Source organism: Mya arenaria, chromosome 3, assembly GCF_026914265.1.
Source record: "Mya arenaria isolate MELC-2E11 chromosome 3, ASM2691426v1".
Lineage (NCBI taxonomy): Eukaryota > Metazoa > Mollusca > Bivalvia > Myida > Myidae > Mya > Mya arenaria.
The window spans coordinates 32,532,520-32,559,208 of NC_069124.1; the positions used below are offsets into that span (position 1 = coordinate 32,532,520).

Consider the following 26,689-nt stretch of genomic DNA (forward strand, 5'->3'; position numbering starts at 1 on the left):
AGTTTGGCAGTTGTTTTTTTCAATGCAGATATAGATTTAGAACAGAGAGTGTATTATCATGAATCATAAATTTTGGCATGAAAATTAAGCAAATTTTTACAAGTTATGAACAAATGATTAACAAAATATGGAAATAGCAGCAACTAGCTCAGCCAGTTAGCAAACATAAATGGTGCCATTGGAAGAAATATTGAGTCTTAGAAATTCTATTGTATGAAGCAATAAAACAGGACTATTTTTTGGTGAATTTTTATGTCAGCTTTTGTTCGACTATTTTTTAGCAAGTTCTTATTAAAAGTTGTGCAAAAATAAACCTTAATGGCTAATAATGTGCTACAAGAGTACACAACATTGGACTATAAAAAAAATCAGGAGTGTTGGCGATGTCTATGAGTAAACAGAAGTTACCCCTATTGAGGGCTCCGTTGGCTAATGCCAGTGAGGCCCACAGGGCTTCTGTAGCCCGCTTTCTGCCCAACATTGCAATGGTAAGCCAGTTTGATGGGTTGACGGTTCTCTTTACTGTGTTTCAAATTATTTAGTACCAATAAGCTGAGTCCATCAGGAAAATTGTATTCTTACACCGCTTACAATTGCTGCTGTGTGGATACAAATTAATGTTGTATGAAATCAAGATCATGTTTGTCTTCATTTTATAATGTAATAGTATTATACATCTGGTGTTTTATTTGCCAATAAATACCATCATCTTATTTAAGGAATGAAGCTGTCCAGAATAAATCTGTTTTTCAGGAAAGGGAGTTTTCACTTTCAGACTATAGTTTATTTTTTGAAAATTTGTTTTTTTTCTTTCATTAAAATTAGTACAAAATACCTTGAAAAAGTTTCAATGGCTTCAAAAACAATTTCAAGAGGAGTCTAATGCCCTTATATCTGCTTTTGGCCAAACAAAAGAAATCAGGGTTTTCAACATTAACATTTACATTCTGCTATCATCCTTGCATCCTTGTTTTCAAAGAAATCTCATGTACATTTTTAGGTCCAGGATGACCTACGTCAGCTACGTGAAAACCTGACAGCCGGAGATGGGGCCTCTATCAGCATCGAGCAGCTACAGTCAGCGCTTAGCAAGACCGAGCAAGGCCTTCAGGTATTATGATCTCACTTTAATTCTTAGCAAATTTCTCAAGGATCTTATTCAAATATCATCATGAGAGCACATATTTTTAAGCTTGTTTTCAAAGAAATGGTCAAGATGCTGTGAAATCTTTGGTGTCAGTGTTGGCGTGCATAAAATTCTGTACCCTTGGGGGTTACATAAAAAATGTTCAAGATATTCCAATGAAACTGGTTGTAAATAAAACATAGGTCATAGAGGCCAATAACTCTGGGTTCGATTTCTCTAAACTGTAACTTTTTAAAGCCTGTTATAAGCCATCAATCAAAGCTCACTTTTGTTCTTCTATAAAATTTTGGAAGTCTTTTGACTGTTTATTGAAGTTATCTGTCCGATAACAGTGGTCGAAATTAACACAAGCCCGCAAGCCATGCACCGGTAAAATGCCTTTGGGCTTGCTCAAATTTTGAATTTATATAACAGGGCTTGTTAAAAAGTTTGATGCCAAGCAATAGTTTTAAGATTTTGGGCTTGTTCATCCAAAAGTTTTATTTCAATGACTGGGATAATCACGAAAAAATAGGTTTTACTTATCAAAAACCGGCTAAAGTAAGAAATTTTGCTTAAGTATTTTAAGTATTTTAAGCTTAAGAAGTTTTGAGAAATCAGGGCCAGGTTTTAATAATAGTTGAGTAAACCCCTTGTTCAACTGGAAAACAATAACAGACAAGCTTTGGTGTTTGCTTTCGCAGTGCTCTTGTATATTTATTGGGCTTCTCAGGTTAAACCAGAGTCACTTATAAATGGTAAATGTCACAGTACAATGTCACTATAGATTCAGAATATTCCAAATAGTAAGGAAGAATAAAACTACGGATGAAAACAAATGGCAAAATTGATATTCGAATATTCTGTAATTGTTTTGTTTGAATATTCGAATATTTGATAAAACGGATTCTTTTAGAAGTTGAGATTGTTATTCGCTATAGAATTAGCTGGGGCCTTTTAACCCTTGTTTGCAGACAATATAAAATTATTTCAATTCCACTGCATTCATATTTGAAAACAATGCAATTGAATATATGCGAAGAATTGGTAAATTCCCTAGTGAATGATGTTATGTGCTAATTCTGTAGGACATAAGCCTTGTTCAAATTTTCATTTGCATCCTTTAACAAAACACATCCCACACACGCCAATCCCGTTTAGGTATGATGACAGTATCAAATAAGAAATCTCATGAGTTGAAATTTGACAGCATTCAAGCCAGGAAACTCTGGCATGGTCTAACACAAGAATACTACACCATCTTTTTTCTAATACATTGATTGTGAATAACTGTTTATTTAGTATAGGTAGATTAAATTCCCATTTGAATTTGATTGCAATATTGTTCGGTATCATTTATTTATTTGGCTCTTGCAAACAAAGTTTATATTTTTTGCTTTTTAATTACCTTCTTTTTCATGAGTATCATGTTTCAAATTCAGGGCGATTTAGTGAGATTCATTGTTCGTAACTCTTATCAATTACAGTCAAGATTTGTAACATAGGTAAAATTATTAAAACCTGCAAAACACAGCTGTCAAATTCTTTACGTGACCGAAAAATGTCTGTCTGATAAAGCAAAGCACTCAATTAAACTCATTGTATTTGTTTTTGCAATGCTATTCTGGTTGATGCAAATCTTTATATGTTTGTTTTGATGCCAGATCATATAAGGCCATTGTACGACCATTTTTGAGATAACATTGATTGAAAGCTGTCAGTGCACTTGCAAACAGTGAAAAATCTATTAAGTTAATCTAATTTGAACAATTAGTTAAACAAATTGTTTTTAGAACTCGATAACATTCGTGAATCATTGATTTGTTTTCTAAGCAACAGAATATTTAAGCAAGAATGACCTTGATGTTGTAATACAATATGGACAAACAATGAGTCCTTAAAGGTCAAAGTTGAAGTTAATGGAAATTTAAGCCCCGATCAAGTTGATAACTGTGGCTTGAATTATCTACGTGAGCATTTCTTGTATGTTTTCCATTGGTTATAGAATTTTATCAGTGAGAGATGAATTTTTTATGATAGTCATTTATAATGCTTCATTTTACCATGTATCACTCATTTGTTTGAAACTTTGGTCCAATTTCTGCTGTTTAAATCTAAAAGTTAGCGCAAACAAATGTTGGATTAAATTTCAATGATGCCACTTCCATGCATTTGCCAACCCTCTTCTAGAATTTATGGCCCTTGAAACAATGTTGCCCTCACATAAACCAATGATTCTTATGTAGCATTTTTAGCATCAAGCTGAGCAGATGTTAATGGCCTCACATAAACCAATGATTTTTATTTTGCATTTTTTAGCATCGAGCAGAGCAGATGCTTAGCCAGCTAAACAACCAGGTTCAGACACTACCTAGTGCTGATGCTATCCAACCCCCAGGATTTATTGCCCTTGAAACAACATGGGATCTCCGAAAACAAACACAAGGACAACAGCGTGTACAGATGAGCCAGGGCTATGGTCCCAGGTATGTGTTCCAGCATGGAATTTTAGAGCATTATTTATACAAAAAAAAGTCCCATAATCAAAAGCTTAAATATTAACCCCATTCAATGGCATAGGGCCAAAGCTTGAAAGACAGAACAACAACACACACAATGTCATCCACAAACAACACACAACATATATTTGTTTACACCTGTGCAAAACATAAATACCCAATTTGAAGTTAAAATGCGGAAAATTTAGATGTGAAAAAGCTCTCTGATTTATGGTGCTTTTTGGGGAAGATTATGAATTACTAAAAAACTACAAATTTAGAACCATTGTCATGTTGACTTAGAATATTCTTCCAATCCTGGTTAGTAAAAAGTGTAATGAACATACAAATTGTAGATAAGTTTAGATTATCAAAAAGAAAAGAAAACACAACTGTTGACACCATGAAGCAAAATAATACTAAAATTGAAGCATCACCTGTGTTCTTGGTACAATTCAATGTTCAGGTATAGCCGAGAGGTTGTTGAGTCTGACACTGGACCGGGGGTCTATTGTTTTATCCTTACATGGAGCTTCATCGATGATAAATCATGTGTGCACGTACATAGCAGATTTTTAAACTGTTCATATGTTTATTGTTGTAAAAGTCTTCAGGGCTTATGTTACCAGTTCATCGTTGTGTCATAAAATAAATTCTTACCTAACAGGGAGCGTCTGCGCCAGCCCAACCCACCAGGTGCTGCTCCTCTTCTTCCACTGAGACGAGGGGAGGTGATGCAACTACAGGGACTGTCTCCAGGACAACAGAGCAAGTAAGAATCAAGTTGTATTATCAAGACTTTTTAAGCTATTTATACGCTGACTGGTTTGCTTTTATAATCATGACATATTTGATAAAAACCAATACACAAAACAGTTGAAATGGCTGGCAGTACAAGTTGGTGTGTGTTGAAACTCTTGTAAAACAGGTGTTTACCATAATATGCATTAATGAAGAATGTATATATGCCTGTATTACATATTTATCCTTCCAATGAAGGTGTTTTTGATGAAAAAATGCTGTGTACTAAAATAACCAGAACTGCTTGAATCATGTTTTTTTGAGTTTCAAAGAGCTCTTCTAGAAAATAGTATAGAAACTTGGACTAGTCGTCTGACTATAGTCAGAGATTCTGGTAAACTTTGAAGGGATCTTTTAAGACTCCTGTTTTACAATGGATACAGAATAAGGCTTGACCCTTTAACACCGACTTTTTATCTTGATATCTCTTTATCATCATCAGTTTTAACATAAGCAGTAGCAGAATCACAACCGCCATTGATTCTGCCTATATTATAATCATTGTCATTACTGCAACATCTTTTTAGATACCATTATTTTATGAACATCATAAAACAACAGCCAAATGATTTAATGTAATTCTCTTCTACAGGCAGTCCCTGGCCTTACGTGCAGTCTACAACCCTCACAGTCAGAGCAACCGCAATGTCCTCAATGACAACTTCGGCATACAGCTGCCCCTCATACCACAGAAGAGGGAGAAAAGGGTAACATATTAGTACAGTCTCTATTTGGTTGCCCTATTTTTAACAATTATTGACCTCAAAATTGCATGATTAGATTGCTGTTGCGAGTGCCCCAGAGTGACACTATCTAAAAAGATTACAGATTTACATACATTTTTATTTTTAAAAATTGTTTTCTTAACAGAATATGTCAACACCATTTTCTGTTGTTTGCTTTGCCCTGATGAAAACCTGCATGGCCGAAACGTTGGCAGGATTATAAAGTTTACTTTTTCAAAGTTTAGACTTCTTCTTTAAAATAATTTACTTACCAGGAAGCTTTGAATACAAGAACAGGACATGAGGATGAGGCCCCAATTTCTCGAAATTCTTTAGTCTGACAAGTTTAAGTAGCTTATTTCATTAAGCCAAATTTTTTACTTTCTCTTGATTAACTTTTAATTTTTTTTTTATAAAAATCATCATTAAGGTCTTTTTAAATACAAACACTTAAGAATGTAAATATTACACAAATAATACCAAAATAAAAATTGTGAGCTTAGCTAAATCCTGTTATAAGGGACTTAAGATGTTTCGAAAAGTTTGGGCCTGGGTTTGTAAATGGGTAGATTTAATTATCATAAATAATTTATATAAAGTATTTTATAGCAATTTAGGGAGTTTTAAAGTATTTTTTTTACCACGCTGTTTTAATGTAACCAGTAAAGGGGAGGGAGTTCAAAATCAGCTTTGGGTATTCATAAAATAATTATTTAAGGTATAATTCTCATAAGCAATGGCTTCCATCTTCTCTGTAGATTAGAAGTTATTATTTTGCATTTTGTTGATTTGCCTTTCAGAAGTCTTCGCAAAGAGCTCTCAACCTACCAGTGGTACATAACATTACATGTGTGATATTTTTGTTTCGTAAAATGGATGCATTTGAAATTTGAATGATAAAAAAAAGTAAGAATGAAGTGTTCTTGTTTGGTGGAAGTATGTGTTCTGATGTGCTCTGTGAAATTGACTTAACATTAAAGTTTAAATGCGGTTGATGTAACTCAAGTGTCTATAATGCTATTTATACTCATTTTGTAAAATCAAAAGCAGTTTTGTTTAAAAAAAAATGGCATGCAATATTACCAGTAGACTTCTTTCAATAAAATTTTGTTTCAGTATCTTACAGAATTTTTGCACCATAAAATGTAATCTAGAGATTTTTTACCACAGAATATTGTTTTACATGTATTAATTTAGAACATGCGTAGATTTCTCAACAGAGTACCATTTTATTATTCACAGAATTTTGCAACATTCTTATATGATGTAAGATCTACCATCTATGTGCTAGAAAAAATGTTTTTATGTGTTGTTTTAGTGCCAGCAGAGTGATGTTTACTAACTGCTCTTTTTTATTGAACAGCAGATTTTTGGCTTGTTAGTTTTTTGAAAAGGAAGTTAAGGAATTGTTTACGCCTTGGTATTGTTGTCAGCGTCATTGGAGTTAGCCTCGATTAACCTTGACCTTCAATATATTCAAGTGAATCTTGGTACACATGTTGCCAGCGACAATACGCGAATGTAAAGCAAAGCAAATAACTCTGGCTTAAATAAATGTTGAGTTATGCCCCTTTTCAGACTGAAAACAGAAGAGCATTGGCATCAGCTCTCTTGTTGCGTATGCTCCAAGGCGTTTTATTATAAGCTGGTGTATTTTGTAGTCATGTTATCATTATGGTCCAAATTAAACAGAGTTTGACAGGTCATTATTATAACATGAAAATTATCATCTCATATAATTTTTTATGATGTTAATATGACATAATATGTTAATATGTGAAATCAGACATTGTTCATCCCTGAGTTATGTGATATAATGTTATACATATTTTGCATCATTAGTGACCGTTAGAATGTATGTTTTTTTACCACACACTTTTAAACTCATACATTTATGATGATTTATATGTTGCCCCAGATAAGTGTCCAGTCTTGTTGCTCCATTTTCAATAATTACAAATCATAAATCTCAGATTATTCTTCAATTGTTTCTGTTTTTTAGCCGGCCCCAAAGCCAGTCATGGGAAGTACAATAGAACCACTGGCTGTTCTTCCAAAGGCAAACAGGGTTGATGCTCAGGTATTGCAAAATATTAACGAACATTTTTCTTACGGGTATATGAAAAAAGGAGCTTGAAAGGCATCTTTCAGGTAGTGCTCGTCTGCAAATTGAATTCAGCATCTCTGCAAGTGTACTGAATTTTAAAAAATGGTAAACGTAAAGCAATTAACATTTGTATGATTATCAAAACAAGTTTGTTTTTAAGGTTTTCAATTAAGGTGTAGCTAATTTTGATTGAAAGCATAAAAGTTCTATATAAGCTAATTAGGTTATAAGATAATGTAAATTTTTCCTTGCAGTTGGCTCCTCCCCCTATCAGTGAAGACGATGCCAGGAAGGGTATATTGAGCTTGATAGAGAGGGGCCTGATTCCTCCAGCTGCTCAGTTGACCCTCGATCCCTCCCCGGTCAAACACCGCATAGTGCCCCTGCATGACCCTGAGGACAGGAATAAACCACCTTGTACACCGGGTGCGTATTTATGTCACCTGTGTAAAATGGCAGACATATAGAGATCATGTTGTGCAGAGGCGGTTGCTTACACATCAGACTTTATTTCCACTCTCTTAAACTGTTTATTATTTTATTGGCATAATATTTCGACTGAGGTACTGCAACAGCCAGTTCTTTGTATAAACTCCAGAGTAATGACTTAGTGTTTGTTTGATTAGATTGAATACTAAGAGAACTACTTTGATATGTTTACATTTGATTGAGTTTTTGTGTTACTGAAGCAAATGACAGTCATTGTAATCCTATCTGTAAAATATAGAGAACAAAATACTTTATGTCTGCATACTGATTATGGAAAAAAAGGTCTGGCCATTAAGATAGTCTACATACACATGCATTTCTATAAATGTGTATTTTGGTTACCAATAACAGCTAATTTTTAAAGTGAATATGAAATAATACTAATTTCAGAGGTAGCACCAGCTTTGGCGGGCGTCAGACTGGACCTAGTTTCAAAGCCTTACGAGAGTCAACAGGAGACAATGGCGAGAATGCCGGTAATCCCGCCCCACCCCCAGTCCATTCCTTCCTACAGCCGAACCACCTCTGGAAAGTCTCGTGCTACCTCGGCTTCCAGTCAGAAGGCGAAAACACCGGCAACCATGAAAACTTACGAAATGCCTTTACAGCCTATGGTAGGTATTTGGAGTGGCAGTCGGAAAATTGTCTGGGTTTAAAATGCCAAAAGGTACCAATAAACTTCAAATAACAGCACTCAACCAAATCAATTATGGCTCGCTTATGAATACAATTTGGGGGGTTTTCACACTCAAAATCAGACTTTCACTTATAATCCTAGGCACACTCTTTAACTGAAATTATCCAAACATTTTTTTTTCAATATTTTTGTATATAGGTCAGTTGGTTTAAACATTATATATTTTACAATGATTATGAAGAAAGTTATAATTACTAATAGTAAGTCACTCTCGTTGGCACGAAGTTGCTTGAGAATGTGAACTTGTGTTGTGGGGGAAACTATAGTACTTGGAGAAAAGCACTTGTCAGGCTTAGTGACCACTAACCAAACACATGCGCCCCCAGGCCGGAAAGCTAACTTTGGTTGCTTGGTGAGAAGCGAGCGCGCAAACCATTGCACTTATTGGACAATCAAAAAGTCAGACAGATGTTCTATATCATGTATATTATACCTCACATAAATTTGTCCCTTCTTTGTATATATAAACTCGATTGGTCCATATATCACTGTATTTTGATTAATATCTATTTCTATGACGTCAGCGGTCCATATCATATTTTTGGCCGGTCTGGACCTCGCCAAAAATGTAATATGGACCGCTGACGTCATACAATTGATAAGTGCTGCTTGCTATTTTCACAACGCTAAAACTTGTCGCAAGTAAACATTATTAGCTTTGTTAAATTAATCACATTTAAATCACTTTAAATATATTGAATTGTAATGAAAAGTGTTCGGTATAATATAAGAAATATAACACACCACTTCGGGCCATAAGGCATTATAAGGACCGGTCAGTCAGCCCCCGAAGGTGATATACACCTTCGGTGGTTGACTGGCCCGTCCTTATAATGTCATATGACCCTTAGTGGTGTGTTATATTTCTTAAATATATATGTACGTAAGCCATTGTTGAGTGACCCTTAATAAGTTTTGTTGAGTATACGTACAGTTTAAGTACTTTCTGGCATTTAGTCCACGTTTTTTGCTGTTGTAAAAGACATGATGGTTTATTTGTATTTAACCTCTTTTAATGGCTTGTTTTGAAAGATAATGCTTTTGCCAAAGAGTTTAATGACAGATTTATGTGATAATGCTATTTGTGTAATTAATTTTTAACACCCAGTGAAGTTATTAATAATTATAGAGGTATAGTTTAGTTTTCAGTTTTATTCGCCTTTCATTATACAAAGAGTTTAGCTGATATTGCTTTTACTGTAGAAGCCAGTTCACTCAGATCTAGTACTTGCGGTAAGCAAAATGAGTTACCCCACCTGCTTGGCTTGTTATACTACACTGCTGCAAATTATTAAATTAAAAGAATTAATTTAACACCATTTACTTTAGACCCTAAAAGCAGGGGTTTTTTTCAGCAAAAATTTCAAATAGGCCTGGCCTTTTCATTTTGGAAAATTGTACAGTGAAAGCTCTTTAAGTTGTGAAAATTGAATGCATGATCTTCAAATCCATGAATTCAAATTATGGAGAATACAATTAAATCAAAGCCAACTATAAAATAAGAACAAACAATGATTCCATGATTTAAAAAAAAACATGGGCATAGCTGAATGCATGCCCCTGCTAAAAAGGCAAAAAGCTACTTAAGAAGAAAAGATTTTCAGCCATTAATATACATAATTTGCAGCAGTCATGAAAATGAAAAAAAATATAATGTTTTTACCATAATGAAATTAATCAAACACATGTCCATCCCTTTGTGAAATGTTTATCACCTTTTAAAACTGAGCAATTATGTTTAATATCTTAACTGGCACCAGCAACAATCTTCAATATCCCATCACTGTGTTTTTCCTTACGACCTTTGTTATTGTGTTATTCCCATAACAACGATTTATTTTTCAGGAAAATATAGTCATAGCTTTATCATTTTTAGAATCAATGAAATAATAGATTTCTTATGTTTTGACAAAAGTCACCCATGTTTGTAAGTATACAGTAGATTCCAACCTGCCCAGATCTAATTGTAAAATATGGTAAAAGATAATACATGGAAGAAGGATAAGAGATACTAGAAGCTGTTCAGATCCACTTGCATTTAACTATTTTTCTTTTAATACTTGTTCCTTGCTACCTTGTCATTTACTTCTAATCTACAAATCTAAGCGATCGAAAACTCAAAACGGCTATTGAATAAGCTAGTATTTAGCTCCACAGATGTGTCTATGCTGCTAACTATCATCTCCAAACAAACAGAAACAAACTAAAAAAAATAACAATAGCAGATTTAGTTTTAGGTTTGACTACAAGAACTCAATAGTTGAAATTACTACACAACCACTAGATATCTTAGTTCTGTGTTACATGCATAATATTATGCAGACCAAACATTTTAATTGTATAACATTATTCCACAAACACATAAATTTCTCCATCAGTATTACATGATTTCACAAATACATTTTCCCTCAGTCAAAAGCTTCACATAAAAAAAATCTCTCGCAGACTTGCATGAGTCCACAAACATACATGTCTCCCTCAGTATAACATGATTCCAGTTACACATGATTCCATTAGACTTGCCTAATTCCACAAACACATTTTGTCCCTTGTTCCACAAACACTAATACCTCCCACAGTCTTACATGATTCCCAAACTAACATATCTCTCTGTTATACAAACACATATTTCCCATACTTAATGAACTTCACTGATATTTGTTAAGTTATTAAATGTGTTTAATAATCTCCTACAATTTGCCATGATATTTTCAGAAGAAAAAGAAGGTATAGTATTAGCACATAGGTTTTGTCATTTTGCAAATGGATATTGTTAGTTTCATTTTCCATTTTAAAAATTTATTGAAAGTGTAAAATGGGAATAAAAATGATCTGTTTGAAGTGTAATTTTACCCAACAGAAAAAATACAACATTATTTGAACGTTAAAACCTGCCTATGTAAGACATTTTACACTTTCACTCACATGCAGTATGTTGATTGACATTGACAATGTATATTTTGTGGTGTTGGCATGTTTTTGCACTCTCGTTATTATGCAGATGAGATACCTTTGGGTCAAAACATCCCATGGACAAAACCTCCCTTGTCATTTTTGACTAGGTGAACAAAACCTCCCATATCATTTTGTCATGGTGGACAAAACATCCCAGATCAATTTGACACTCATCGTCCCAAAGCCTGTTAACTTAGGTGTTAACAGTTCAGTGTTAACAGTTCGGTGTTAACAGTTCGGTGTTAACAGTTTGGTAACAATCATTTACATTTAGAAATTATTTAATAATTTGTGAAAACCACCTTTGTTGTGGTGATAAATTGGTGTCCATACTGGCAAGAATTTATGGGATCTAATGCCAGGATGGGATGTTTTGTCCACCATGTCAAAATGACATGGGAAGTTTTGTCCATGGGATGATTTAACTAGATCTTCAAGTGATATTCTCTTTTTTTAGTTGAAAAATACTGGTTTTACAATTCGGCATGCGTGTCTCATAGTCAACAGATTATTCATGGTTATTTAAAATAACCACTATCCCCAAAAAAGTAGGAAATATTACTAATGGTGTCAAATACAATGTACAGTTAAATCCTAAAAAATGTAACTGGTCATTTTAATTGCATCTTATGGAATGAAATTTTTAATTGCATTTTATGGAATGGATTTTGTAAATGCATCTTATAGAATTAAATTTTAATTGAATTTTATGGAATGGATTTTTTAATTGCATATTATAAGGAATATATTTTTTATTGTATTTTATGGATTTAATTTGTAATTGCATTTTTTGGAATGGAATTTTGAATTGCATTTTATGGAAAGGAATTTTTAACTGTATTTTATGGAATGAAAATTTTAATTGTATTTTATTAACATTTTTTTATTACATTTTATGGATGAAAGGTTTAATGGCATTTTATGGAATGGAACCCGTGCCGAATTTTTTGGAAGCAAATTTTCAGCTGGTAATGTTTATTTCTTTTTTTTGCTTTAATTTGCAATTTCTCTCTTAAATTGTGCATATCATTGCATTGCTGTTTTATGATTTGTTTGCTTTTGTCATTAAATGAATTTGAAAAAATATTCAAAATTCTTTTCTCCAACTCATGATTTTATATCAGATTGTGTTATATATATAATTATATTCCTACAACACAATGAACTTGCATGGCAAATGCATGCATGCATAATCTAGTTATAAAAAATAACCAGACTGTAACATTCTGTTTCATGTTTTCGTTATTTTCTCTCTTTGTTTATTACATAATCTACTTTTGAAAACTATTGGTGAAACTGAATTTAAGAATCTATTACTGAAATTTTCTGTGATCTTAATAATCTTTATTCTAACTTTGTCAGTGTTCACTAATTCAGCTTCTGTGTTCTGCAATATACAAATTGTATGAATAATTATAGTCCATAATATAATGGATCAACATAAGTCTAATCCTGAGGCTTTTATTTACGTACATATTCCACTCTTACAGCCTCCCCCGACAACTCCAGCAAGCGGAGACTTCAAGATGATCTCCCACAGATTTGCAGTTCAGAACGGTCGTATACGGGACACTACTTCAGAATTCCTGTCATTCAAGCAGCACTACTGTCTAACATGGGGAAGGTCAGTTTTTTATTGATTGTTTGACTCTATTGGGGGAAAATGACCAAGAATTTTGATAGATTGTTTAATTATCTTGCAAGTATTTGCATTACTTAGTTATCATTTTCAGCTTAATTGAGTTTCTTGTTAAAGAGAAATCTCATTTTGTTAACAGAAATAAGGTCGTCCTCATGGGTTAGCTACATTTTTCCATTCACTGACTCCATGTGTTGATTTGTTTAGATTTCCTTAAATATGTCAATGGAAAAATGTAATTAAAAGTTTGATCTAAAATAGTTTATCAACAAAAACATTTCATTGGTTCATAGTTGTGTGTAAAGGTCATTTTGAAATATGTCAAACATTCAAATCTGTAAGCCTTTACTTAACGCTCCTCACAATAACAGTTTAGGAGTAACCTGAGTTATAGAATCCAAAATTATTTTGTCAATATATTTGGTAATAGAATACAAACCCAACGTCAAACCTGTTTGCTGTGACACAAAACTCTCTTGTCTTTGAAAAAAACTTTGTGTTCAGGGTCTAACTTACAATGCCAAAACACAAGAGATCCCATAAACCCACATGGTTAGAAGTAGGAATGATCACTTTGTAAGTGAGTGTCACTTTTGTCCCATTAATGTAAACTACCTGACTCTGTCCAGACTAGGCTTCAGCCTTCCAATGCCAGCACAGAGGAGATACCAGAATGCCACAATGTAAAAACTAAGGATTTTTATATGCTGCCCCCACATCTGTGCTTACCTGGAATCTTCTTGAGAATATGCACTTAATATATATCCTCTAACATTTTTGCAGCATCGTGACCATGTTGAGACATGTGGAGAAGATGCTGTCCAACTTCGCTGTACCAGTGGCCTTTATCAACGGAGACAAGTAAGAATGGCTCTCTGTTTCATTTCTTTAAACATTAATCTTGAATTTTACAATTGTGAACTAAGTCACTCTAGTTGGCATGATGTTGGGCAAGAGTGTGGTCTCGTGTTGAGGGGGAATCAAGAGAAGCTTGGAGACCATCAACCATACTCACATTCTCCCAGGCCAGAAATTAAACCCAGTTCACCTTGGTGTCCACCATGTCAAAATGGTGTGGGAGGTTTCGTCTACCTTGTCAAAAATGATGTGGCATGCAGTGTTCTCAATAAGAACCGGCTGCCGGCCAAAATGGACGGTTCAAATGGCAATAGGGCCGGTTCAAATTTGGAAAACTAAATGAATTTTCAGTAGAATAAGTAGAAGCTCATCGTTTACTTAACTGTTTGAGACGGTTCAACCAAAACTTATTGAGAACCCTGGGCATGTTTTGTCCCATTGCCCTTTCATTCTTATCATGAATGTTAAATAATTTTGTTCTCATAAAGGAATGAACTAAAACATTCATTCATTTCTGGTCACACTAATGATGTTGTTTGTTTCTACCGACAGGTTAGCAGATCTTGCTGAAGAGTTTGAGTTAGAGATAGTACCAAGCCTTGATGATCTGCTGTCCTGCATTGTGAACAGAGATGATGTGGAAAATATCATCTATAAACCGGTATCTGCTTGGAATGTTTAGTTGTTGTATCGAAGGATGTTTTTGTTTATGTTGATTATTAAGCTGCTGTCCGTAAAGCCAACAAAGATGATGGTAGAAACTTAATCAGTTTTGCACACCCAGATTTGTTTGCATTTTAAATTAAAATAATGCTTTTTCCTATAGAGCTACATGTAAGCTGTTTAGGTTGTTACAATTGTACAATGAAAATACAAAAACAATGACTCCATTATTAAAGGTTGTTTAATGTAAATTGTGCTTAAACAGGGACGCCGATTCAAAGGACCAAATGGTCGTAACATTGCTTCCGCCAAGATTCAGGCCACGTGGAAAATGTATCGAGAGAGAAGCACGTATCTGGAATACAGACGACGCAAATGGGCAGCGGGTGTAATTGCGATCTCATGGATCATGCACATCAAGATGGCGAAGGTTCGACATCAGCTCAAACAAGTGCGACTTGACAATCTGGATGCCTTCAGAACCAGGGCAAAGGTGTGTATAAATGTTTGTGAGATTCTTGATAATGTGAAATTTATAATATTGCCTGTGAATTATTAACTGTCTGTAACTACGGAATAATGTGTTGGCAAGCAAAGAATACTCACAGAACATTTTTTAAGAAAATATTTTCTATTAAAAATTTTTCCACTTCCTCATAGTTCTTTTCTCTCAAAAGTTTTAATTTATTCTATTTGACCATGCTTTTTATTCGGATATTTCTAACTTGTTTGTTTTTGGAGACTGTATATACAATGTCATCATTAGCATCGTTTTGCGAAAACTAACCTTGACCATAACTCTAAAATCATTCAAAGTATTCAAATGAAATTTAATAGACATGTTGAAAGAGACAATGTGCACTTGTACAGCAAAGCCCATAACTCTGGCTTTAACAAATGTTAAGGAGTTTTTTTTCTGAAAATCAACAGATTTACATTCACTCTGCAGTGTTCTTGTTAGAATAATAAAGTATTCAAGAGGCAAAATTAATGAATGTCTATCACACAGAGAATCTATCAATATTTTTTTGGTCTGTTTTTAGAAATTTGCTCGGTCATGGGATCGTATCAAGAAATCAAAGCGTGTGGTGATCCACATACCCTCACTGGGTCTGAATCGGGAGATACGGGACAGCATACACGACTTTGGCATCCGACAGAATACACAGATGGCCAGGCTCTGTGATATACGAGGTACAGTTTGGATTTGATACATGTGTTATTAGATTAGAGTCAAGTGGTATAGGTGTCCGCCTATTTAACCCAAAAGGTTGATCACCACCAAGCAAAATTTCCCATGGCCTAAAAATGGACAAAATGGCTATCAGGTTTTGTCACTATCAAGCTTAAAAAAATTCGTATAACTTATAAAAAAGCTTTTTACCTTATATTGAAGAGCTTGTGTAAGCATGTCTTTAAATTAAAATTTATGTAAAAATTGAGAAAAAAACATTATCTTTGCAAAATTGGTCTTCAAGATGCATTCTTGGTGACGTTTTATTTTTATAATTCACCAACTTAACATTCACCACTTAAAATATTTTCAACTGTACATGGTATTTGTTTCAAAGAGGTAATAAGTTGTTCGTCTATTGAGGAGATTTTATGTAGCCTACATGGTATGGCAGAAGAGGGGAATCATAATGTTAGGCAATATCGCCCACATACACTGCGTCACATTATCATTTCTGCTCTCTATCACAGACATTTTTTCTCCAATCTTTACAAGCCTTGGTAGCAAAGCTTATTGGCGTAACATCCCAAATGAGTTTAAGAACCTGTCTGATGGCCATTGTCTTGCACGAGTTATTTTCATAATGATGTGCGTGCCTTATAGGTGACACATCTGATTTTCAGAACTCTAGTAAAAAAATATTGAGAAGGAGAACAACAAAACTTTGACAGACATAACATAAACTTGACAAATGATCAACAACAATTATCGTTTGATTTGAATATGCATGGTACATGCAGATACTGTACAAACATCTAAATGATAATCCCATAACACAGTCTGGTAATGTCTATTTTCAGATCCGAATGTGGATGTCATTTTTATCTCTCCTGTGCCTCTCAGTGAGGAGACCCTACAGTATTACTCCAAGCTTCTCGGTCTTAAATCAGCAATCGATTCTGGTAATGTTGAAGACCAGGGCGAATTTGCTGAAAGATACAAGATAATTGTTCCTGAAGCTATCAAGAGCTTCCCGGTAGGTAGTTTTGATAACTTGATGCTATGTATAGTTGGACATTGTTTGTGGTGTTTAATTTTTACTTGTCTCGTTTTAGAATATAAAAACCTGAGGTTTGGTCATGATAAGCCATGGTGTCATTGTTGTCATCAGTTTAATTAGCAGCTGTATCAATGTCAGCATTGCTGTGCAAAAACTTTATCTTTGGCCATACCTTAAAAAAAGAAAATATTCAAACGAAACTTGTTACACATGTCAACAGAGACAATTTGCACACTTGCAATGAGACCCATGATTCTAACTGCAATAATCGGCGACTTATGCTCATATTTTGACTGAAAAACAACAACAACAGATGAACATTGTCATGTGCTCTGTATGTATTATAAGTATCTATCATGTGTTTCCGGTAATTTTTCTTGCATATCTAAATTTATCAATTTGTAAAAAAAATGATGTTGAAAACAAACTTTTGTACAATTACACCAAAAAGCGCGTGCACGTTGTTTACTGGCGTCATAGAGCGCAGAGACTAAAAATAGCGTTTGTTTACGATTATTTATTTTCAATTTTAATTAAAAGCCTAGCAAACATATATATAAGATTGCGCTTTATTGAAATGGCATTATTTATTTTTCATAAACCATACAATAAATGTAATAAGAAGTGGCACGTTGTACACATGTAGCGCGTGACTCATCTTACATGGGGTAAGTAAGATGGGTTTTTCCAGCACTGGTCACATGACCGGAAACACACATCCGGTATGCAAGAATTCATAATCTATTATACCAGAATCATGTCTTCTAAGAAGATAAGAATTTTTTTATGTTGTCATAAATAAAGAAATGTCCATAGTATTGGTTGGAATCGGTTCCAGTTTCACTATTGATAATTGGTTCCACTCAAGTAACCGATTCTTGATAGTACAATTGGTTTTTGACAAGACCTTAATTGTAGTTTAATTCTGGTGTAGTTACACGTAATCCTTATAATCGGCCATATAAGAAAGACATTGTTTTTTTGTTTAACTATACTTATGGTATGTGTATGTTTAAAGTTGTTACGCGTAGTTGTTGCTTTCGACCATATTGTTAACAAAAACAACTGAACACATCAGCGGAACACCATTAGGCCATAGTCTTAGTAACTATTTTTTTTATATTTGATAAGACATTGTCCATGAGATTATGAAGGAATGAATGAAATATTTTTCTTTTAAAGAATCATAAACAATTCTTTAGATGTACAAATTTTAAGAAGTACATTATCTGATTTTGTACATAAGAATGAAGTTCTGGATATTTTTGCATTTAAGAAAGAGATTAAAGCTGAGGAAGAGGTAGGGCAACTAGTTGAATTGTTGTTGAATGTTAATTGTCATATTTCACACATTTTCACTCTCAGTTTGTCTTTATGTTTCAAAGTTTCATGAGTTCCTTTTTAGTTGTCCACAATGAAACTTTTTAGTTGTTCACAATATTCACTGCAGGGATAAGCATATTTATGAGTACTCTCCTAAAAGTATGATGTTAGTTCATTTGTTTCGAGTAATTGACAAACCAGGATGGAAATTGAAAAATGTCATTTATTCACATTAAATGACGTATATCGTTACAAACGAACAATATACATGGCCGAAACAAAGTTGGCGGTAAATAAAACGCCCTTACTTTCCAATCATTTCTGCTCTAAACACGTCTCAATAGCTTAGGTTGCAACATCTGCAAGCAAAATTACAAATGTTGTTATCTATGAAACAACAGTCAGAAATCAGTGAAATAAGTGTGCTATTTTTAAAAGGTTAATGGAATGAAATTTACCTTAAGCATTAAAAAAAAATATTTCTTGTTTCTCAACCCTACCTATAATTTAGGCCCCGACCATACTGTTTATAAAGCCTGTTTATAAACATATGTATAATTGTTTATACATTTTCTTTAAGTGTGTGTGGTTTATATGTAGTTTAAAAGCCTTTTAGGCTTTATACAGAAGAAAACTTTAATGCCATTCCCCAATGATATCAATAACGTTTTTACATACAGCCTAATATTTTTTTGGCCTTATTCCAAATTGTTCGTCAGTATTATTTGTTCGCCAAATTCATACTTGCTGTAGGCTAATTGCTCAAACTATCATTATTTTTCCAGACCCACAGAATGTGCCTTTCAACACTGCTGAAGTACAGCCCACAGACAATGTTACGCATTAAGAACCTGATCAGGGGACGCGAGGCATACATGATGACGAATGTCCCACACGTAGACGACCTAGATATAGCCAACTACCTAGAGGTGCCGATTTTTGCCCCCGAACCCGAGGTGGCGCATCTGTACTCGACAAAGTCTGGCTGTAAGAGGATATTCGCCAGTGCAAAGGTGGACATGCCGCCTAGTGAATATGACATCTACAGTCTTGGCCTGGTAGGTATTTGTGTGACCAAGTTGAGGTTATGGAACAGGGGAAGTCTTAAAAATAGTAAAAGTGTAAAATTTCAACAACAAATAGATGACATTATATTGATTAGTTTACTATTGATACAAATCTGTTGGTTTAACAATATTAAGATATCTACTTTTATGCAATTCATCATTCACTGTACAAATTTTGTTTAAATCAGACAGTTGAGGTATTTAATTATATGCTTTCCGGTGATCAGTGAAATATAATTGATATTTCACTCACTGTTTCAATTTCAAAGAGTAAAAATATCAAATTTATATATTTTTTCACTGTTTTGAAACTTAAGCCCGCTCTTGGTTCCACATCATATTTCAGTGTGCACAGGGCTGGGACTTAATTTCAACTACATCTTTTCCAAAATGACATAACATATGTGTACACAAATTGGTAGGTTTTTCTTTCCAATGACTTTTGATTCCAATTCTAAGCATATTAATAAAAGAAAAATTGTTTGTTTCTGTGTAAGAAAGCAATATGTTGCACTTCGTGAAAATCAAAAGTAAATATTTCACTCATGGCTATGCCACTCATGAAATATCTTTTGGTGCTCACTCAGTGCAATATATTTCGATCTTACACTGAAGCTTAAAATTAATCTCTATATAAACTATGTAAAAATCAACAAAAATGTTCTTTTTAATCTTTATAATTACCTTTACAACTTTTTACAGCTCCATGAGTCGATGGCCCAACTAGTAACAGAGAACCTCCTGGTTAAACGCTGGCTGTTCAAGCTGGACGATGAGTTTGATGGAAGGGGTATTGCATACTGCGACATCACGGAGCACCTGAAATGTTACCGCTGGGCGCTCAAGGAACAGAAACGCTACGGGGACAAGTGGAGCAAGAAGTGGGCTCAGGTCGGATTACACTTTTTAATAATGATTTTTAATTTATAGATTAAAAAAGTAAATAATTTTGAATAAAAATATTGAGCAAGATTACTTTTCCATCGATTATCAAAGCGTTTTTTCTTCATTTTTTTTTAATATTGTGCAGAAGAAATTGATTAAAAGTACAAATGTAAACTTAAATAATAAATAAAATACTTAGAAACATTTTGTTTACAACTACAACAATCTTACTCATTTAAACATCTTGCAATTAAATGAGGAGGACGAAAAAATGATGATCTGTTTGCAATTCAATTTATGATGCTTACAGGAGCCAGTATTTATCAAGATCCTGTCAGAGATCGGGGAACTGCTAGAGGAGCACAGCACCCCTGTTAACACCAAGGTGTACTCAACATGGGATAAATTCCTCACCTCCTTCCTCAGCAAAGGTATGTGGGTTTTAGCCAGACACTAGCTATTAAAGCCACACAGTAGTATCCATCCACAGTGGCATTGGTTTTGAGTTTGGTCCCCAACAGATGATCATTGCGGCCCATTACTTTTGCTAACCAATATAAATTATTTGAGTACATCAAGGGCCATAAGGTCATTGCATATTGTTTCTAAATTCGAGAAAAATACCCCTAAATGGGCTTGATTTGAATTGTAAGGTATTCCATGGTTTTGCGACACATACTGGCACAGGGAACTAGTTTTAATAGCAATGTAGACAGTGAATTTTCTATCAAATATTAAATGCTTTTGGAGTTCTTAGTATGAAAGCTCTTACAAGCTCTACTTGTTTACCAATATATGTTACTGTTATTGTACTCCCGGTCTCCCTGAGGAGTACAGCAGATGATTCCTTAAGGTCAGTTTGCTGTAGAGCAAAATTGCAGCGACCTTGGACACCAAAAGCTTGTCCTATTGATATACTTGAGGTAGGGTGGTTGGTTGTTACCTGCAGATGATACACAATAATTTAAAGATCAACAGGTCAAAATTCAGGGCCACATTGACTTTGAACAGAAAAATCTTGTCAGATCAACATAAAAAGAGTGGTTGGACTTGGTGGAGAGGACAAGACCCAATTAGGGGGCATTTGTCATGTGACTGTGACAGCTCTTGTTTCCATTCATTGACCAATGTTCTTTACTGTTATTTACTAAGAATTACCTGTAATTTCCATTAATTTACCAACACTTTACTGTTATTTCCATTAATTTACCAACACTCTTCTGTTATTTCATTTACTAATGTACTTTACTTTTTTCCCATTAATTACCACCACTTTACCGCTATTTCCATTAATTTACCAACACTTTACTGTTATTTTCATTCATCAGGAGGAATCATAGAAGCCTGCCCACCATCGGACAGCATAACCACGTTGACAGTCGACATGTTGATAGAACCCAACGGCACAAGCAGTATCATCAGCTGCGGTGACCAGATTCACGCAGATACTCCGTTCTCCTGTTGGGGCGTGTCTGTTCCACAAGCGTCTGTGGAGCCAGAGCTTCTGAACAAATGTTGCTTCAGGATCGCAGATGCGTGCAAGTCTAGAGGAATTATGGGATACTTTGCTGTGGACTTTGTGACTTTCATAGACCCACATACGGTTAGTGTATATTCATATGTTTCAGTCCAAAATCAAGCTTACTCTTTATAGATATAATAATGCCACCACGAACATCAATGACTCCTTATTTTGAACAATGGTAATGTTATATCGCAACATTGACATAAAAGCCTATAATGTATTAAAAAAAAAAAATATGGCCATCACACATAACCTTTAATTGATAAGGATGAATCTCAGTTTAGTCATGTTTCAGAGCAGTAACTATGGGTTTTGGTCATCAGCTGACCGTACATGACATTCTTGCCTTCCTTAGTCACCAATGAGATGGAATACATATTCATTCAATGTTTATGACATTGTGTACATTTCAGATGGAGCAGCAGCTCTGGGCCTTAGACATCAGTCTACAGTACAGTGATAGCCTCGCTATGTTCCAGCTTATGTCGTTTGTCAGTAACGGCACACTGAACACGCGGACACATGTATTTGATGTGCCGCCTCCAAAACAGGAAGCCAAGAAGAGACGACGAAGATTACATGGAACTGATGAAGATGTATGTGAACTACTGCAGTTTGCTTCAATTTTTGCAAAATTTACTTTTGACCAATTTCTATACTATATGACTCAACTATTATATCATCCGTAGACTAACATTCATTAGTAATATCATTAACTTGCTACGTTTTGAATACCTTTTTAAATTTAAACAATTACAGTACATCATAAGTGAAGTCAAGTCAATATTTGTTTATTGTCGGATTTCATATAATACATCACAACTTTAAATTAGAACTATATTATAATGGAATCTGTTTTAGTATTAACTTAAGTAATGATCATAATGAAATGATATAGGTGCCCAATTTTTTCATCCAAGAAGCCTCCTACCAGAGGCTCAAATTGAACACTAGTACTAGTTTCTACCCTGGAAATGAACTTGAGAGAGATTGATATCAGCTTATATAGCTGGCCCAACAATTGTAGGAAACTAAATCAATATATAAGACTGTTTAATTAATTTTTTGGAAAACTACTCTTAATTTGGCTCACAATTAATTTGACTTTGTGGTAAGTTTTTGATGAAATTTCAACATTCCTGCGTTACATTTATCACTACTTCAAATACTTGGACATTCTTTAAAGAGTATTCTAGTATTTCTGTCCTGGTTAAGGTTAAGATCTTAGTTTATGTGTTAAAGGGTACACCAGCACGGGTACAGAGTACATAATCTACTACATAGGGTAGGGAATCACAAGAATTCCTCAACATTCATTCATTATCCTTAGGTGATTGCACATAAACCTTGTGCTTTGTGTTGATTTGCTTAAAAATCTTGAAAAAAGCCTGTTTTCTTGCAGCAACCTCTGAACACAAATCGTTTCGGTGTGATGAGCACTCGGCTGTTACATACAAATTTGTCTGTGGTTCACTACAGCGTCTTCTTCCAGATGTGTCGAGCACATGGCATAGGATATGACATCAAGGTACCATTTGACATTCATCAAAAACTTTAAGCTTGTTTGATTTTGAAAGAAAAAAAGTGAAGTTTTTAACATAGCCATGGTTTTGCTATTGTAGTTGCCATTCACTTCGGCTCACACTAAAAACAACCACTAAGATATAATATAAACATTTAACTTGGTACACAGGGTTGCAAAAACCATTAGCACATGTGATGCAAGTATCTTTACTCTTGTAAAAACAGTTGTGAAGTTATATATCCTTTGTACTTTTGAATATAATGAAAAAGTGTTACACTGCTTGCAATGGGCTGCTACCAAACTTAGTTATGCTTCATAAAGGATTGTATTCAAATTTATTTTAGGTACATGTACAACTTTTTAAAGTTACAAGTTAACTTGAAACATTTTTATGCGTTTTATATCGACAACAATTTCTCACAGTGGGTCCATGTAGAGTCTGTTTCAATTTCAGGAAAAACAGGGAACTGTATTTACACTAATTGACAGTTTCAACCGAGAAAAGCTTGGAATGCTGTGAGTATTTACACTGTTGGCATATGAACTCGCTTCTTTAATATGAAGTCATGATATTTCAATACAGTCCTTTCAGGTTATCGAAAATTAAATGATTCCATCATGCCAATTTGCTTCTTATTAAGATACCTTGCAAAATGTAGATGCATATATGAAAAATGAACTCATTAAAAGAACTTATTACAGAAAAGAACTTGATATTCATATTTTCATTTAAAATCATCGTCTCCTCTCTTTAATAATTTAGAATCCAATCCACCGAATCAATGTACGGTATTTACATTTTAGAGTAACTAAACTCATCAAGTAAGATATAAAGCTCATATATTTGCATGTTACAGGACGGTGGGTGAGACTCTACAAGGTGCACTGGCAAGTTTCGCCCGTAACCTGTCTGTGATCCATCAAGAAATCTCGGCCCCGAACATGCAGGGCGAAACCAACTTCCAACGTGCAATAGGTGACATCGAGGGCATCCTGGGGACCACTATACAAAATGCCGACGAGGAAGAGACGGATGATACACCGGAACCAAAATAAACGGAATTTAGAGCATGTTGAGGTTTCTCTGCTAAATTCAAAATATTTTGTACATTGCAAGAGCAAAAAAAATAATAGAAAAAAATGCTATAGCGTTAGTGGGGTAGTTCTGCTGCATTTTCTATAGTTGTTTGAACCAAAACTTTCCTATAGAGGTATCTCTGCTGATGTCTTTTGTAATAGTGTTAAAGTCTGTGATAAACAATTTTGTTACTATTTTTTCCTATTAAAAATTGTATATTTTTCTTTGCTCCTGTTAATGCCTGAACTTTTACAATTTGAGTTGTGATATTTATGATAGTGTATTGACTTGTTATATATATTACAATTGACTGTGTCGGCCCATGTTTGTAATAGAGTGTGTTACATTATGATGGACTTGGTTGCATTGTAATAGACTGTGTAACAGTAGGATACATGTGTTTATTACATTGTGATCTACTGTGTTTCATTATAACAGACTGTGTTACATTGGAACAGACTGTGTTACATTGCAACAGACTGTGTTACATTGTAATAAACTGTGTTACATTGTAATATACTGTGTAACATTAGGATACATGTAATTATTACATTGTGATCTACTGTGTTACATTGCAACAGACTGTGTTACATTGCAATAGACTAACATTGTAAAAACTGTTTTACTTTGCTTCATTGTAATAGATTGTGTTACATTGTGATATATTGTGTTTATTACTTTATTGCAACGTGATATACTGTGTTACATTGTAACAGATCATTAAATTGTGATATATTTGGAACATTGTGATAGACTGTGCTTCATTGCGATGGACTGTGCTTCATTGTAAGCGAGTGTGTTACATTGTAATGGGTGTGTTACATTTATATGATATATTGTGATAGACTTTGTTACATTGTAAACTAGTTAGTTACATTGTAACAGATGAGTTACAATGTGATAGTTTGTGTTACAATGTGAGGTTTGTGTAACATTGCGCTAGTCTGTGTAACATTGTGATAGACTGTTTTTCATTGTAACATATGTAACATGCTACCTTTTAAGAGAATATTGTACATTATTACAGATGTGTTACAATGTGATAGATTGTGTCACATGTAATGTTCCTTGTTTGAAGTATTGAAGGATTATGGTCTGATTTTTGCTTGTAATTAGATATATCTAAAACGCCTTCGTTAAGATGCATTTTTGCAATGACTTTTTATTGCCTTATTTCAGCAACTTGATACGATGTTCATCTGGCGTATTGGAATTTCATTCACATACTTTCATTTTATGCCTTGTTAATGATATTAATTTGGTGTAATAGATTTCATAGATATGTATGCCTTTTTCATTTATTTCATTAATGTAGTAATCACTGAATCATTCAGGGAAGAGAATTGCATTTCAAAATACTGCCATTTTAAGGTTCACGCTCTTAAATTCTAATATTCACTAAAAAAATATATTAGTTTAGCTTTATGTATTCAAGATTGATGCAGAAATATATATTATATTCACTGCTGAACAATCACAATTAATCAAATTTTCTTATATTTAGCAAAAAGTAATTTAGTATTTTTATTCGACCAATTAACATTCCAACAGTATTCCAAGAAATGCATTTACCTGTATTTTTTTCTGTGATAACTCATAATCAATTTCCGTCCAACTCTGTAAAGGGACTAGACACCAGATGATACAATTGCAAGAAAATGAGAAAATTGATACCCTTGAGTACAACCCATTGAATCTTACTTTCACATAGCTTACAACACAAGTATCCTTCACAGATTTTGTGTATTTTTCAAATTTAAAATTTACTGGCTTTGTCTACCATGTAAATACCAGTTAATTTAAAAAATAATGTCAGAATATGTATCTGTACTAATCACATGACTAAATATTCAAAATTTTAAACTGGAAATCCTTATGCACTATTTTTAAACGTGTAAACTCAATTGAGACAGCAACAAAATATTCTTTTAATCTATAAGTGTTGTATTATTGGCCTCATACAAGCTGGTATTGATAGTTCTAGGCTTGTTTTAAAAAAAATACCTATTTTGGGACCATCTGGTGTATAGTCCCTTGAATGCTCAAGTACTTAAACATTCAAGCACTAACAAAATTTAACATGGTGGTGTTATTATTTATTCTTTGATGCATACTTGAAATTATAACATTGTATTACAAAATGCTTTCAATGTTATACTTAACATATTTCGTTTGTGTTTTTTTTTTTGTCAAAACCTCATAAGAAATTGAGAGAAGCTTGCCAATTTTAAGGCACTAACATATCAAGCTTGCCAGAACTACTTACAATAAAACTGTTCGTTTTTCTTATTTGATACCTTTGTTGAATGATTGGTCTTATATTTTAAGATGGTCTGGGTTGTTATTAGACATCATGATAAATTCACTTGTAAGATTGTTGATTTTTTCAACACTGTTCTTGTTGACATGACTTGTTTTGATGTAATGTTAATGATGGAAATTAAAAGGTAAATAGATATTGGCGTTATTATTGTATTCTTATCATTTTGATTAC

General features: G+C 33.9%; 1 protein-coding gene across 3 annotated transcripts in view; it reads left to right on the forward strand.

The window, feature by feature from the left end:
- LOC128227446 (IQ domain-containing protein H-like) overlaps nucleotides 1–26,653 on the forward strand; it is a 32,041-nt gene extending 5,388 nt beyond the window's left edge. Inside the window, exons 2-24 of one of the 3 annotated variants that reach the window (XM_052937993.1) lie at nucleotides 1,001–1,111; nucleotides 3,446–3,612; nucleotides 4,292–4,396; nucleotides 5,018–5,132; nucleotides 5,951–5,983; nucleotides 7,153–7,230; nucleotides 7,512–7,683; nucleotides 8,137–8,360; nucleotides 9,647–9,676; nucleotides 12,889–13,022; nucleotides 13,821–13,898; nucleotides 14,448–14,556; nucleotides 14,824–15,051; nucleotides 15,602–15,752; nucleotides 16,593–16,768; nucleotides 18,901–19,173; nucleotides 19,885–20,073; nucleotides 20,378–20,498; nucleotides 21,396–21,670; nucleotides 22,006–22,188; nucleotides 22,995–23,120; nucleotides 23,572–23,633; nucleotides 23,975–26,653. In XM_052937993.1, coding sequence (XP_052793953.1) covers nucleotides 1,001–1,111; nucleotides 3,446–3,612; nucleotides 4,292–4,396; nucleotides 5,018–5,132; nucleotides 5,951–5,983; nucleotides 7,153–7,230; nucleotides 7,512–7,683; nucleotides 8,137–8,360; nucleotides 9,647–9,676; nucleotides 12,889–13,022; nucleotides 13,821–13,898; nucleotides 14,448–14,556; nucleotides 14,824–15,051; nucleotides 15,602–15,752; nucleotides 16,593–16,768; nucleotides 18,901–19,173; nucleotides 19,885–20,073; nucleotides 20,378–20,498; nucleotides 21,396–21,670; nucleotides 22,006–22,188; nucleotides 22,995–23,120; nucleotides 23,572–23,633; nucleotides 23,975–24,173 — 3,339 coding nt within the window. In that variant the 3' untranslated portion in view covers nucleotides 24,174–26,653. The remainder of the gene's footprint in view (nucleotides 1–1,000; nucleotides 1,112–3,445; nucleotides 3,613–4,291; nucleotides 4,397–5,017; nucleotides 5,133–5,950; nucleotides 5,984–7,152; nucleotides 7,231–7,511; nucleotides 7,684–8,136; nucleotides 8,361–9,646; nucleotides 9,677–12,888; nucleotides 13,023–13,820; nucleotides 13,899–14,447; nucleotides 14,557–14,823; nucleotides 15,052–15,601; nucleotides 15,753–16,592; nucleotides 16,769–18,900; nucleotides 19,174–19,884; nucleotides 20,074–20,377; nucleotides 20,499–21,395; nucleotides 21,671–22,005; nucleotides 22,189–22,994; nucleotides 23,121–23,571; nucleotides 23,634–23,974) is intronic. The other 2 variants (XM_052937994.1, XM_052937995.1) reach the window with 2 other exon arrangements.
- The last annotated feature ends 36 nt before the right edge of the window (nucleotides 26,654–26,689 follow it).